Source organism: Salvelinus namaycush, chromosome 31, assembly GCF_016432855.1.
Source record: "Salvelinus namaycush isolate Seneca chromosome 31, SaNama_1.0, whole genome shotgun sequence".
NCBI lineage: Eukaryota > Metazoa > Chordata > Actinopteri > Salmoniformes > Salmonidae > Salvelinus > Salvelinus namaycush.
This window is the reverse complement of record NC_052337.1, coordinates 41096031-41109739: the sequence shown is the minus strand read 5'-3', so window position 1 is coordinate 41109739 and position 13709 is coordinate 41096031. Positions and strand designations below refer to the sequence as shown.

Genomic DNA, 13709 nt, shown 5'->3' with positions numbered 1-13709 from the left:
TTGGGATTCAGGAAAGGATACGCAATCTTGTCCTTACTTACATTTGAGTCATTGAGCAGACGCTCTTATCCAGAGCGACTTACAGTTAGTGCATTCATCTTAATAGCTAAGTGAGACAATCACAGTAAGTATCATAAAGACTTTAAAATCGGCAAAGTCAGTACTAGCAGGAAAAGACAAGTGCAAGGTTTCTTTTTTAAATTTTGTTGGGGAAGGGGTGGGGGGATAAAACAGATGTCTTATTTTAAGATAGTCTACTTCATGGGCAAGGGAGTAGGGAGCCCCCATAGCCAGTCATCTCCTCATTAGCATGCATGGTATAGCACCATCCGTCCTCCAGGGAGGCACTGGCATACTGAAGCCAACCCAGGGAGCGCTGCCTGCCTCTGGGGTGAGAAAGAGGTTGAGGGGCTGGCTGGTTAGTTGGTATCGCTGCACAGCCAAATTCTCTTTCATTCACATTGAGGCTGCGTGCCAAATGGCACCCTATTGCCCATGTACAGTGCCTTCAGAAAGTATTCATACCCCTTGACTTCCACATTTTATTACAGCATGAAATAAAAATGAATTAATACTTTAAGGATGGATTTACACACAATGCCCCATAATGACAAAGTGTAAGCATGTTTTTAGAAATACAGAAATCTAATTTACAGAAGTATTCACACCCCTTTCTTTGGCACGTAGGACACTAGGGACATGTTGGCCGTGAATACAAACTTGATAGGCCTTCCATCCATGGAGTGTTAGAATCACCTTTGGCAGAGATTACAGCTGGGAGTCTTTCTGAGCAAGTCTAAGAGCTTTACACACCTGGCTAGTAAAATATATATTTTTTTACAGATTCTTTAAACTGTCAAATTGGTTGTTGATCATTGCTAGACAGCCATTTAAGTATTCCCATACATTTTGGTGTTTTAGGGTATTGTCCTGCTGAAAGGTGAATTAGTATCCCAGTATCTATTGGAAAGAAGACAACCAGGTTTTCCTCTAGGATTTTTCCTGTGCCTTGCTCTATTCCGTTTTTTTTATTGTTTTTTTTTTTTACTCCCCAGTCCTTGCTGATGACAAGCATACCCATAACATGCCACCAGGGGTCTTTTCACAGTTCCCAAATCAAGAACAAATTCAAGAAAGCGTACAGTATTATAGAGACATTATTGCATGGAACGCCGTTCCATCTCATATTGCTCAAGTGAACAGCAAACCTGGTTTCAAAAAACAGATAAAGCAACACCTCACAACACCTCTGCCCTATTTGACCTATATAGTTTGTGTATGTATTAATATGTAGGCTACTTTTTTAAATATTTTATTATGTAGTTCTGTCCTTGAGCTGTTGCCTATAAATATTCTGTATTATGTCATGTTTCATGTGGATCCCAGGAAGAGTAGCTGCTGCTTTTGCAACAGCTAAAGGGGATCCTAAAAAAATACCAAAATAACATGATTCAGCCAAATGCATTAGAGAAGCCCCAAACATAACACTTTGTATGCAGACATTTCTTTACATCATATGCAGTATTACTTTAGTGCCTTATTGCAAACGTGATGCGTGTTTTGGAAAATGTTTATTCTGTACAGGTGTCCTTTTCACTGTCAATTAGGTTAGTATTGTGGAGTAACTACAATGTTGATGATCCATCTTCAATTTTCTCCTATCACAGCCATTCAACTCTGTTTTAAAGTCACCTTTGGCCTCATGGTGAAATCCTTGAGCAGTTTCCTTCCTCTCTGGTAACTGAGTTAGGAAGGACGGCTGTATCTTTGTAGTGACTGGGTGAAATGAATTACACTTTGGATGGTGGATCAATAACTTCAGAATGCTCAAAGGGATATTCAAAGTCCATGAAACTTATTATGGGACTTGAGCAAATTTTTACTCCTGAACTTATTTAGTCTTGCCATAACAAAAGGGGTTGAATACTTAGACTCAAGACATTTCAGCTTTAAATGTTTTATTAATTGTAGAAATGCCTAAAAACATAGATCATTCCACTTTGACATTATGGGGTATTGTGTGCAGGCCAGTGACACAAAATCCCAAAAAATGTAATCAATTTAAATTTCAGGATGTAACAAAAAAAAATTACATTAGAAAATACTTCTCAGAAGGCACCGTAGTGCACTACATTTGACCAGGGCACATAGTAGTGCACCATATAGGGTGCCATTTGGGACGCATTCTAAGAAACGAAAACAGGTGGGGGAAGTTGGAAGATAAAGGTCCTGATAAGCTCCCTCTCCTCCCTGCTAAAGGGACTGGGTGGCTAGATTCATTATATAGGCTACTAGCGTGTAAATTGGCTAGGATGAATAATGCATGGAGTAATCTTCTACTGTCGGCTGTTTGCATCCAAGAAAATATGGCAGTAGTGAATGGGCGGTCATATTGGGTTACTATAAACATTAGACAACATTTCCATAACGCCCAGACAATGTGTGTAAACTAGTAGGTCTATACACAGAACAGTATTGTATCTTCATATAGTACATTATGATAAGCGTTTCAGGCCACACACACACACACATGACCACGGGGAGTATATCCCCATTCTTATCATGCAGCTGCCCTATAATATGCTCAATATTGTTGTGTGGAGAAACAGGGTCAGTAAGATTTGAGTTTTTACCTGAGAAACAAAAATGGCCTTGGTACAATTTGGGCAACTAAACCATAATACATCCACTTTCCTTCTCTTGTTTTAATTTGACTGTCCCTCTTTCTTACAAATGCATTATCAGGAGATGAGTATATTGGAGTGTGTTTCCCGACTACATTCACTGCTACATGTAAGAGAGTAGTGCTTCCTAATGTGAGGTGGCACCACTGACTACCCAGGGGTGCATTGTGGGGTAGAAGACATTGGCAAAGACTGTTGAGAACCAAAATCTTCCAGTGAGAAGAGAAAAGCCCTGGGAGTTAAATCACCTCTTGTATCCTCAGCCTGCCAGGTCACATCATCCAGTTACGCAACCAAGCAGGCTGGCACATCCAACCACTCTGTGTGTGTGTGTGTGTGTGTGTGTGTGTGTGTGTGTGTGTGTGTGTGTGTGTGTATGAGAGCGAGACATTCAGCAGCCTAGCTCAGGATGGCAGCTCCTCTCATGAACAGACGTAGGTTGTCTCCGAAAGTGTCAGTAACCAAATTTTGTGTCAAAACACCTCAAAGTGCATTGGAGGAGAGGATCAACGGAGATTCCTTGGACCTCCAATGAGCTTTCAGAGGAATTGATTAAACAAGGACGGAGAAAACAAGGATCTTACAGCTAGTAAATAGGGCTGGGCATCACATGAAATTAATTCAATTAATTAGAATGTATGTTTTTGAACAATATTCCAACAGTTTTTATTTTATTCGTTTTGAGCTTTTACGTACGCTTGTTCTCATGTCTTTTTGGCCTCGTCTCCTTCGCTCCTTCTGTGCTGTGTGCACCTTCCCCCTCACACAGACACCAAGCCCCTGACACTCTCAACAACACAGATGAAAGATCATGTCTTCCTCTCTAACAAGCAGTTTCAACTCGGTATTTGCGGTTTGGTCCAACATAATCCATCATATGGACACCGAAAAACATTGAGACATTTTACCGTAATAGAGGAGAGGTTAACCTTTTCCAAGCAATATCCTTTTTATGTTTCAACTCGTCAAATTGCACAAAGAGCAGACCCTACTAAAACGGGAGCATCAATGAACATTGATTATGGAAAATCAAAAAAAAATGTACATAAAGGAATTGGCAACTCGTTCTCATTCTGAGAAATAAGGAAGGCCACTTGATTTCAACATCTGAACAAAGTGGACAAGCTAGCATGATGATCAAACAGTTGGAGATGGACAGAAGGTTGTGTTCATTACAATTAAACTGTTCTACCTTGTTTGCAAGCAAATAGATCCAAGCTGGCTAGACTTGAAATATAAAGATCAGCTGGCTACTCACGAGCACGTGGGCTTGTGCTTGAGATTGTTTATGAGACCTGTGTTCATTTTCTATAATGCCTGCTATAAGAAGTTAGTCATTATTAAGGAATGTGCATTATGCATGGTTGTGGCTAAATTTGTAAACAAAAGGGCATTGTCATAGACGTGAAAGACAGATCAGTGGTTAGTGCAGAAAAAGCATTTGAGTTCTGGGATTTTATGTCAATTTTTGGGTGAAGTTAGCCTTTAATGCAAGTGAGCATCAGGAAGAGGCCAGTGTTGCTGCTGCACTCATGTGATTGCAGAGTTAGCAAAAAAATAATAAAATGGGCAATGGATTGATGCAAAAAAATAAAAAATCTGGAAAGTAGGCATAGGCTACTTTGTAGTTAGCATTTAATTTTATAGGGTCCTAGGTAAGAAGAAAGGCTGTCATCTGCACTTATCCAATATAGCCTGTTTGCATTTTACATTGCAAAATGTTTTGCTACACTGTGCCATAATGAACAAACATGGGTTCTTAGTAAATAATCGAAAATCTGTTTTCTGCCTTTTACCTTCATATTGGAGGCTTCGGTCTCCAGTTTGGTCAAGTGGTTTGAGTTGTCCTCAAGCTCTTGTCGAAGGTTGGAGTTCTCCATCTTCAGTATCTCCACTTGCTTCAGCAGCTGATCATAAGATGCTGCAGCCATCTTGGACTACCTCTTGACCTAAGAGGACGAGGGCACATTACGACCATTAAGGTTTTTTCAGCTCCGCCAAACAAACAGATGTTGCCTAATCGCCATTAATCCATAGGCCTACATTTTTATTGATGTGTAAAATTGCATTACAGTCAGAGGTGAAGGAGTGATCATGACAAGTAATGTCAATTAATATCCATCTCACAAGAGAAAATAGTGAATTTATCAAGGATTTAATAACCCATCACCATTACATTGATAGCTCCATGGTAAATAAATGTCAATGGTTAGCCTAGATGATAATTTAAAGCTATTTTCTGCTACACAGGCAGGACTTAGGCTAGCCTTGACAGGGCCAGTCGCGAGGGACCAAGCACGTAGCTCAGAGTAAGAGAGCAGTGGATCGTATTAAAATAAAAAGGCATCACGCAAGATTCAATTAAACATTTCTGAGAAAGTAGGGTCAGATCTAGACAATCAGAATTGTAAATGCCTGATACGGCTTTGAGATAAGAGCAATTCTAACATACACACAGATTGGAAAACACTAGACTTGTGAACAATTCACGCCCGGGCAGATTTTGCTTTATTGCATTTTTCACCCCTTCTAGGATTTTGAACAAATGAAACTTGATGAAAGTGATGGGCTAATTATGAGAAGGGCAGCAGTAGACAGAGCAGAACGGTGCCATCCCACCTGTCAAGTGTTAATTGCCAAATACCACGGACATGACATACACTCCATTCTCAATGGACACGGCCATAAGCGGTACTATCTAATTAAATAGAAAACGTATATCATAACGATAAGCAGATTCTACAACTAGATATTGATATTCCATACAACATAGACCATGTCCACTGACGTCAAAATCTGTGCAATTTAGGGCCAATATGTAGGCTATACACTTGATGTATGAGACTAAAGACCACATACCACACAGTGCATTCCAACTAGGCCACATTTAAAGGCAGGCTTATTAATGTGTTAACCTCGCTCTTGCCGAAATCAGCTGAGAAGATGAGATCTAGAAGACAGAAGATGGGGTCGGCAGCTAGGGGAACACCATTACTCGCGCGCCACACAGGCCCATGAAGACAACTCAACATGACAGAGGGGCACTCGCTCGTCTCGCTGAGGAAAAGTTTGTATTTTTAGATCATCCATTATAGAGAGGGTGGAGGGAAGCAGCAAGCGGGCGAGTAGTAACTAGATCACTGCGGTGGAAAAATGTATCACTCTATTGTTACTAAATTATCAGTGACATGTTAGATATCAGCAATGGCCTTGGCATGCAGGCCTACATGTAAGCCTTTGGGATCTCTTCCTTTGCCAGTTGTGTGTGGCAGAAGGCTTCAGCTGCAAGCATACAGCGTAGATCTAACTGACTAGCCTACACAGTTGCCTATATCACCCACTGGTCGACAATGACTAATCAAAGCAACTTCAGTGCCCTATTAGTAATTCTGAACCATGGTCTTGGTTGCAACATTGTTCTGGTTCCCGAGGCTAAAATGATTTGTTTGACAAAGTTCTAGACAAGACAAGCAATTCCAATGCTGATCCAACTGAATTCAGCGAGTCAATTAGACTGGGTTGATTGGGCAGTGAGTCTGTAAATGTCAATATTGCCCTCACTAGGATGGAGCCTATACACAGGATGGGCAGAGAAGAACATTCCAGAACAACCCAGTGAATTCTGTCAATGCACTGGCTGATGCGCAGGGGTAACCAAAACACATTTCTAAAACACCACCATCACCAAAATTGGATCGGGGGAGGGACATTTTTTTTCTTATTTTATTGATACACTGCCACTTCATGCTTTTACAATACAGGGGAGAATTGCAGGTGAGACAATACATGCCCCTGTTTGCAGATGCAGACCGAGGTATTTCAATTGGCGGCCATTTTGGAGATTCAATTCCAGCCTCCTCCATAAAAATACAAAAAAGAGAGCGCTTATCATCACCATAATTTAACAGCCAGTATAGTGCTGACTCTGAAGGTGTCTGGGATCATGAGGTTGCAATGCTGGGATGATCGTTTCACTGTGCCCCAGTGTCATATTAACATTAAAACTATTATATTATAGTGAATACAGCTGTTTGTGTTAGATAGGAAGGTAGGCTAACAGATAGTTATACAAACTGTAATAAAAACGACACACGCCTCTATGGGGAAGATAGCTAGTCAGTTGCACAACTGAATGCATGCAAATGAAAACTAGTTATTGCCTATCCTTTTCCAGTTCCATAATTGCATAGCAATTACATCAACATCCAAATCAGTTTCTAAATCGAATGATCAATTAGGCCCATCTGCATCATCGCACTATTTCCATATTCGCCTACTTCACCGTACAGCCCCATAATGTACACACTGTTATAGCCTCAAGATTTAGTCATTTATTTCCTGTAGATATTAGGCTAATGTACTGAGATTTTAATTAGGTTAGTAGGCTACATTGATTCCCTTCTAGGTGAAACACTAGTGTGCATTAAGTAGGTTAGTCCATGGATGCGCACTGCTATTTTTTTTATAAATAATCCAACCAACCAATACAATGACTAATGCCCATCGGCACAATACACACAAAGCTTGTAGGTAAAAAAATAAATAAATCTAGAATCTTACCATGTCCACTCCCTCTGCATACTTAGCTATGCCCCCACAGAATTCAGCCCACTAAAAACCAGTCAGTAATATCACTAGAGAAAACAAAGCAACATTGAACAAAGCAAACCGCTAATAGCACTACCATATAAACCTGACAAATTTTGCATACAAAGGGTTTAAAGGGGGTGCGAGCAAGGAGAAGCAAAGGGGGAAAGAGCGAATGAAAGAACAACAGAGGGGGCTGAGGAAGAAGAGGACTGCCTCTTACTACCTCATGAATATTGCATCAATGTTCTCCAAATGCATCCCCTGCTTAAATTGAACAAATTCTACATTTTACCGGTTGATGCTTGCTGGTGCATTAAAATGAATAGTGAAAAAGATCCACCTTGTGTAGGTCCATCAATAATGGTTTCCAATTCAGAGCCAATTCTCTCTGCATCCTACCTACCGTGTAAACGCCTTCCTCTCTCCAAATGAGGATTCCATCTTGACACGATAAAACGACCAGGCAGGCGCTCACATTTCCCTTTCGCCTGACACTGGCACGGAATGTAGCACTACACTGGATGGATAAGGTTTTCTGCGTGTGTGCGCGAGGGTGTGTGTGTGACACTGTATGGTGGATACCCCCTAAGCAGATAGCTAGACCAGAAAAACCCTGCAGTCAGCTGCAGAGCGTCAAATGCCCTTCCCTTGACACCACAAAGAAACAGTAGGCAGCCACTTAGTGGCGTTAGCCTACACTTGGCCCAACTAACCCGGCGCTACACAGCACAATACAACCAGGGATTAACCAATGACGATGTCAACACAGACTAAAACAACCACCGACAAACCAACCCCATAGCAACCCTACAGCATCCAGAGAAAGACAGCATCACACAGCCACATTGACATGTCTGCTTTGTTTGAGCATAACTGGTAGCTAGGCTAACCAGCAGAATCCAAGGACCAGCCCACTCTTCTCCTCCACCATCTTAGTACACCACACACACCAGCAGCACTGATATTTTGGGCATTTGGCCATGAGCAGGTTCTCCTTCACCTCATTTTCCCAATCCTTTACTTGTTTTCCTTTCCTCCTCAAGCACAATGCAGGCCATTTTTTTAACACACAGCCCTTGCAGCGATGATAAAGTGAGAGTAGAGAGGATACATGCAATGAATGCACATCCCCCACACCCTCCGTCCTCTTCCTCCCTCTCCCTGCCTCTCGTTCTCACCAACCAACCATCAAAACAAAAGGCTTAGTGGCTATGCCTCACTATTCACACTAGCAGCTCCCTGCCTGCCCCTAATCCCCATTAACAGACAGAATAAAAAAACTTCTCTCCAGGAAGAGGGGGGTCTTTTAAAAAAAAAAAAAAAAAAATCACAGAAAGGGAAACCTTACCCCATTTTGGTAGCAGTGACATTCTCCATCCCATCTCCGTCAACTGTGTCAGACGTTGAAAGCTCATCCAGCCAGCACCCGGTCACATGATCACCCGGTACAGCCAATCACCTGGCAGCTAGACCAGGGCCAGCCTTGTTTTGCTGTTTCCGTGGTTGGTTCTGCAGTGACTGATGCTGGCTGGCTGGCTTCCAGCTCTGTGGCACAGCTGCTTCTCCTGGCCGACTCAATTAGGGCTCTTTTTGTGAGGGGTGCTGGTGGGAGCCCCAGGCACAGGACAGCAGACCAGGGAGGGAGCGGGGTGACGGGGTGTGATGAGGGGGGTTGGAATGGCAGGTCAGAGAGCCCTGAAGGTCACACCACCGACCGGGGCGGAGGTTAGGAGGGGAGCAGGGGGAACCAATGCACAATGACAGCAGCACAAAACCAACCCCCAGAGAATCAATAATGACAAACACAAATATGGGGCAAACACACACAGGACCAAAATCAAACAATGATTTAACAACCTGCACAATTGGGTTAACCCTCTGTAAGCTAATAGGAGATGGACTATTAGTTTACATTATACATTATCCTGTTAACTTAGACAGACAAAGGATCTAATGAACATGAAAACAATCCTATTTAAACAAATTAGCCTAGTGTTCACCAGATTTTTTTTGTTGCCTAATGTCCCCTCCCACCCAAAAAAAAAGTTAAATCAAAAAGGGAGAAACGTATAGAATAGCGAAAAATAACTCATCATTGACACTTTGCTAAACCCAACCCCTGAATTTTGGGCAACCAATCGCAGCGCCCCGTTGGATCGCAACTGTTACTAAACAGGCTCGGGTCTGGCCAGCCTCAGACACGCTCACGTTCCAAATGCAAGGAAGCTAATTAGGCAAGTGGAAAAAACTGAGACATATCAAAAAATGGTTTACATGGCTAAATAATTGATCAGTACACCAGGGGTACTTGCGACTAATTCCTGAAATGCAAAGCCTGTTGGAGAATTTTTCTAATCTGAAATTATACTTTGGCTCCATTGTTTGCTAGCTGGGTTAGCTAGCTCAACTGTCCACAATTGAAATCGATGCCAATGCTACTTCGCTAATATAACTCGTTTTCTCCAAATGTGTGTTAGGTAGCCAAGTTTATTTATTTATATACACAGTTCAACTCGGAAGTTTACATACACCTTAGCCAAATACATTTAAACTCAGTTTCACAATTCCTGATATTTAATCCTAGTAACAATTCCCTGTTTTAGGTCAGTTAGGATCACCACTTTATTTTAAGAATAATCGTTGAGAGAATGATTTATTTCAGCTTTTATTTCTTGTTGGGTGAATTTTGGCCCAATCCTCCTGACAGAGCTGGTGCAACAGTCAGGTTTGTAGGCCTTGCTCGCACACGCTTTTTCAGGTCTGCCCACAAATGTTCTATAGGATTGAGGTCAGGGCTTTGTGATGGCCACTCCAATACCTTGATTTTGTTGTCCTTAAGCCATTTTGCCACAACTTTGGAAGTATGCTTGGGGTCATTGTCCATTTGGAAGACCCATAATTTTCCTTCCACGTGACGCCATCTATTTTGTGAAGTGCACCAGTCCCTCCTGCAGCAAAGCATCCCCCCCACAACATGATGCTGCCACCCCCATGCTTCACGGTTGGGATGGTGTTCTTCAGCTTGCAAGCATCCCCCTTCTTCCTCCAAACATAGCGATGGTCATTATGGCCAAACAGTTCTATTTTTGTTTCATCCGACATGAGGACAATCTTTGTCCCCATGTGCAGTTGCAAACCATCGTCTGGCTTTTTTAAATGCCGGTGTTGGAGCAGTGCTGACCGGCCTTTCAGGTTATGTCGATATAGGACTCGTTTTACTGTGGATATAGATACTTTACCTTTTTCCTCCAGCATCTTCACAAGGTCCTTCGCAGTTGTTCTAGGATTGATTTGCACTTTTCGCACCAAAGTACCTTCATCTCTAGGAGACAGAAGGCATCTCCTTCCTGAGCGGTATGACATCTGCATGGTCCCATGGTGTTTATACTTGCGTACTATTGTTTGTACAGATGAACGTGGTACCTTCAGGCATTTGGAAATTGCTACCAAGGATGAACCAGGCTTGTGGAGGTCTACAATTCTTTTTCTGAGGTCTTGGCTGATTTCTTTTGATTTTCCCATGATGTCAAGCAAAGAGGCACTGAGTTTGAAGGTAGGCCTTGAAATACATCCACAGGTACACCTCCAATTGACTCAAATGATGTCAATTAGCCTATCAGAAGCTTCTAAAGCCATGACATAATTTTCTGGAATTTTCCAAGCTGTTTAAAGGCACAGTCAACTTAATGTATGTAAACTTCTGACCCATTGGAATTGTGATACGGTGAATTATAAGTGAAATAATCTGCCTGTAAACAATTGTTGGAAAAATTACTTGTGTCATGCACAAAGTAGTTGTCCTAACCGACTTGCCAAAACTATAGTTTGTTAACAAGAAATTTGTGGAGTGGTTGAAAAATGAGTTTTAATGACTCCAACCTAACTGTATGTAAACTTCTGACTTCAAGTGTATGTGTGTGTATATATACAGTGGGGAGAACAAGTATTTGATACACTGACAATTTTGCAGGTTTTCCTACTTACAAAGCATGTAGAGGTCTGTAATTTTTATCATAGGTACACTTCAACTGCGAGAGACGGAATCTAAAACAAAAATCCAGAAAATCACATTGTATGATTTGTAAGTCATTCATTTGCATTTTATTGCATAACATAAGTATTTGATCACCTACCAACCAGTAAGAATTCCGGCTCTCACAGACCTGTTAGTTTTTCTTTAAGAAGCCCTCCTGTTCTCCTGTAACACACTTTAATAACATTTGAAACTTAATTACTGTTCCCAAAACAATGTCCAGTACAGGCTAGAATACTTTACAACGCAAGAAGCTTCCAGCTTTGTCAGCTAACTTTCCTTACTAGCTTACAGTTGAAGCCAACAAATTCACTACCCCCCTTGTTTGTGATAATATGCAAAGTTCTGATTACAAAGCTTAAGGTCACCAAAAACGTTATTCATTCACTTCATCTCCCCCCGCCTCACATCTCTCCCAGTTAAGATCATCTTTGCTCAAGCCTCGAACTGACTGTGAATGACGTCATGGGTCTTAAAGAGAAAGCGTGCAATTTTAGAAAATAAGAGATTGCTTCTTCCATGCAAATGATGTTGAACAGTAACAATGGAATAAGTCCCAAATGGAAGGGACTTATTCATCTGTAGCCTCATGAAAACAAGCTCAATAACCCAATGCATGCACACACTCTTATTGAATATGCATTCACCTGTATTGTGAATAGGCCTAGGCTACATCTTGATTTACCCAGTTTAATCAATAGAGATTTACCATTAAAATAAATTATAATCATTATGCTATGTAGTTAGATCATTTTTACCAAAGTCAAATTGATTGTATAATTGATTCATTAATGCATACATTCAAAAATGTAAAATGTAATGATATTGAACTCAAAAGATCTGTCTGGTTCAAGTGCCATTCTGTACCAAGTGTATGGTTCAAGTGCCATTCGTGATTCCTTGCACTCAAAAGTTGTCTAGTAAGCTAAGATGACTGACAATGCTTGCAATGGAAGTCTCCCAGTTGCTTTGAATGTTTGAAATCATAGTGTAAGAACACTTTCATTAAAGCCTCAAAGGATAAAATGATCCGACTTTAAAAACGACTCCTTTTTGGCTAGCTAGATAGGTAGCTGGTTAGCTTGCTAGCACATTCACTAATTTGTTTGTAACTTAAGCTAGTTTGCTACCACTTGCATTTGTCAAACTCAGAGAAGCAACAATGCCAAATAAATCTAAAAACAACTTGAGGGCAAATAAAAAAAGATTTGGCGGTTAAAACTAGTCACAATGCCAGGAATCAGATTTGTATCAGATTTATTTTTAATGTGGCTTGAAATATCAGATGCGATGTGCTTTTTGGATGTTCAGACTGCAGGAAAAAGATCCGATTCTAATTGGATATGCAGTTTTATGTTGATTTGAGTCACTTCAAAATGCCAATGTGAACAAGACTGTTAGTAGCTTTGACTGCATGCTGTCAGTGCATTCAGAGCCATCCAGTGGCTAGCCACACTAAAATTGAAATTATCCTGTGAAGCAATTGTTGACAGTCCACCACAAAATACCCGAGAGTCACCTGAATAGCAAGGGATAGTCTGTTTAATTTTATTGTGTATTAAAAACAGTTTGAGATCATTGTAGGGGTCTTCACTACTTAGAATGGGGAAGGGGGCTCCCCGGGAAAATGTTGTCTGAGGTTGCAACAGTAACCAAGGGGGCGGGGCTTAGGGAAGAGTCAATTAAAGATAAAACCATTTTCATTTGAAGGGTTAATTCTACTCTAGGGAGTCCTCTGTAAGCACTGAAATGGGTTCAGTCATTGTCTTCCGACAGGTGGCATCACGCTCATCCCTCAACCGACAGTGCTGGTGGAATCGTCACACTATCTGAACAAGGTTCAGTAGGCCTTTATAAAAAATACAAGAATTTACACCATAACACTTTTCTAAATGTGAACAAATGACAACTGAGTAGATAAATACATTTTCAATAAATACTTCACATCGTCCCATACCCAAAGATTTAGGGTGAGTGAGAGTGAATGTCTTAACTGACTGCTTGGAAGGTAGTCGCTAGCCTGGAATTCAAAACCCATTTCCCTATGAGATCTAACTTACATAACAATAGTAGCCCGATGCTCCACTTAATAGATCCCCATCATGTGAGTGGAGGAGCACAGAGAGAACACTGGAAGTCCCAGCCTTCACAGCAGGAACTGGTTTCAGGAGTCCGTTTGTCAGGAGGAGCTCATATTACAACCAAGCAGAAAATAGTACTAGTAGTCTACTACACCAAAGGACATGAGCTATTTTAGTGTGGTATATTAAATGCTTCCTTCCTGAAAGTCAGCTGAGATTCTTCCCTGTCTCCTCCATCTTAGATTCACAGTACCATTCTAGAAGAGATTTCTTAACAATCTCAATTAAAACAGCCAAGAAATGAAAACATCTGAATGAGCT

General features: G+C 41.2%; 1 protein-coding gene across 1 annotated transcript in view; it reads right to left on the bottom strand.

Annotated features, from left to right (window-relative positions):
• Nucleotides 1-13709, bottom strand: part of LOC120025697 (adenomatous polyposis coli protein-like) — a 56055-nt gene that overhangs the window by 30542 nt on the left and 11804 nt on the right. Inside the window, exon 2 of the mRNA XM_038970269.1 lies at nucleotides 4481-4633. Coding sequence (XP_038826197.1) covers nucleotides 4481-4615 — 135 coding nt within the window. The 5' untranslated portion in view covers nucleotides 4616-4633. The remainder of the gene's footprint in view (nucleotides 1-4480; nucleotides 4634-13709) is intronic.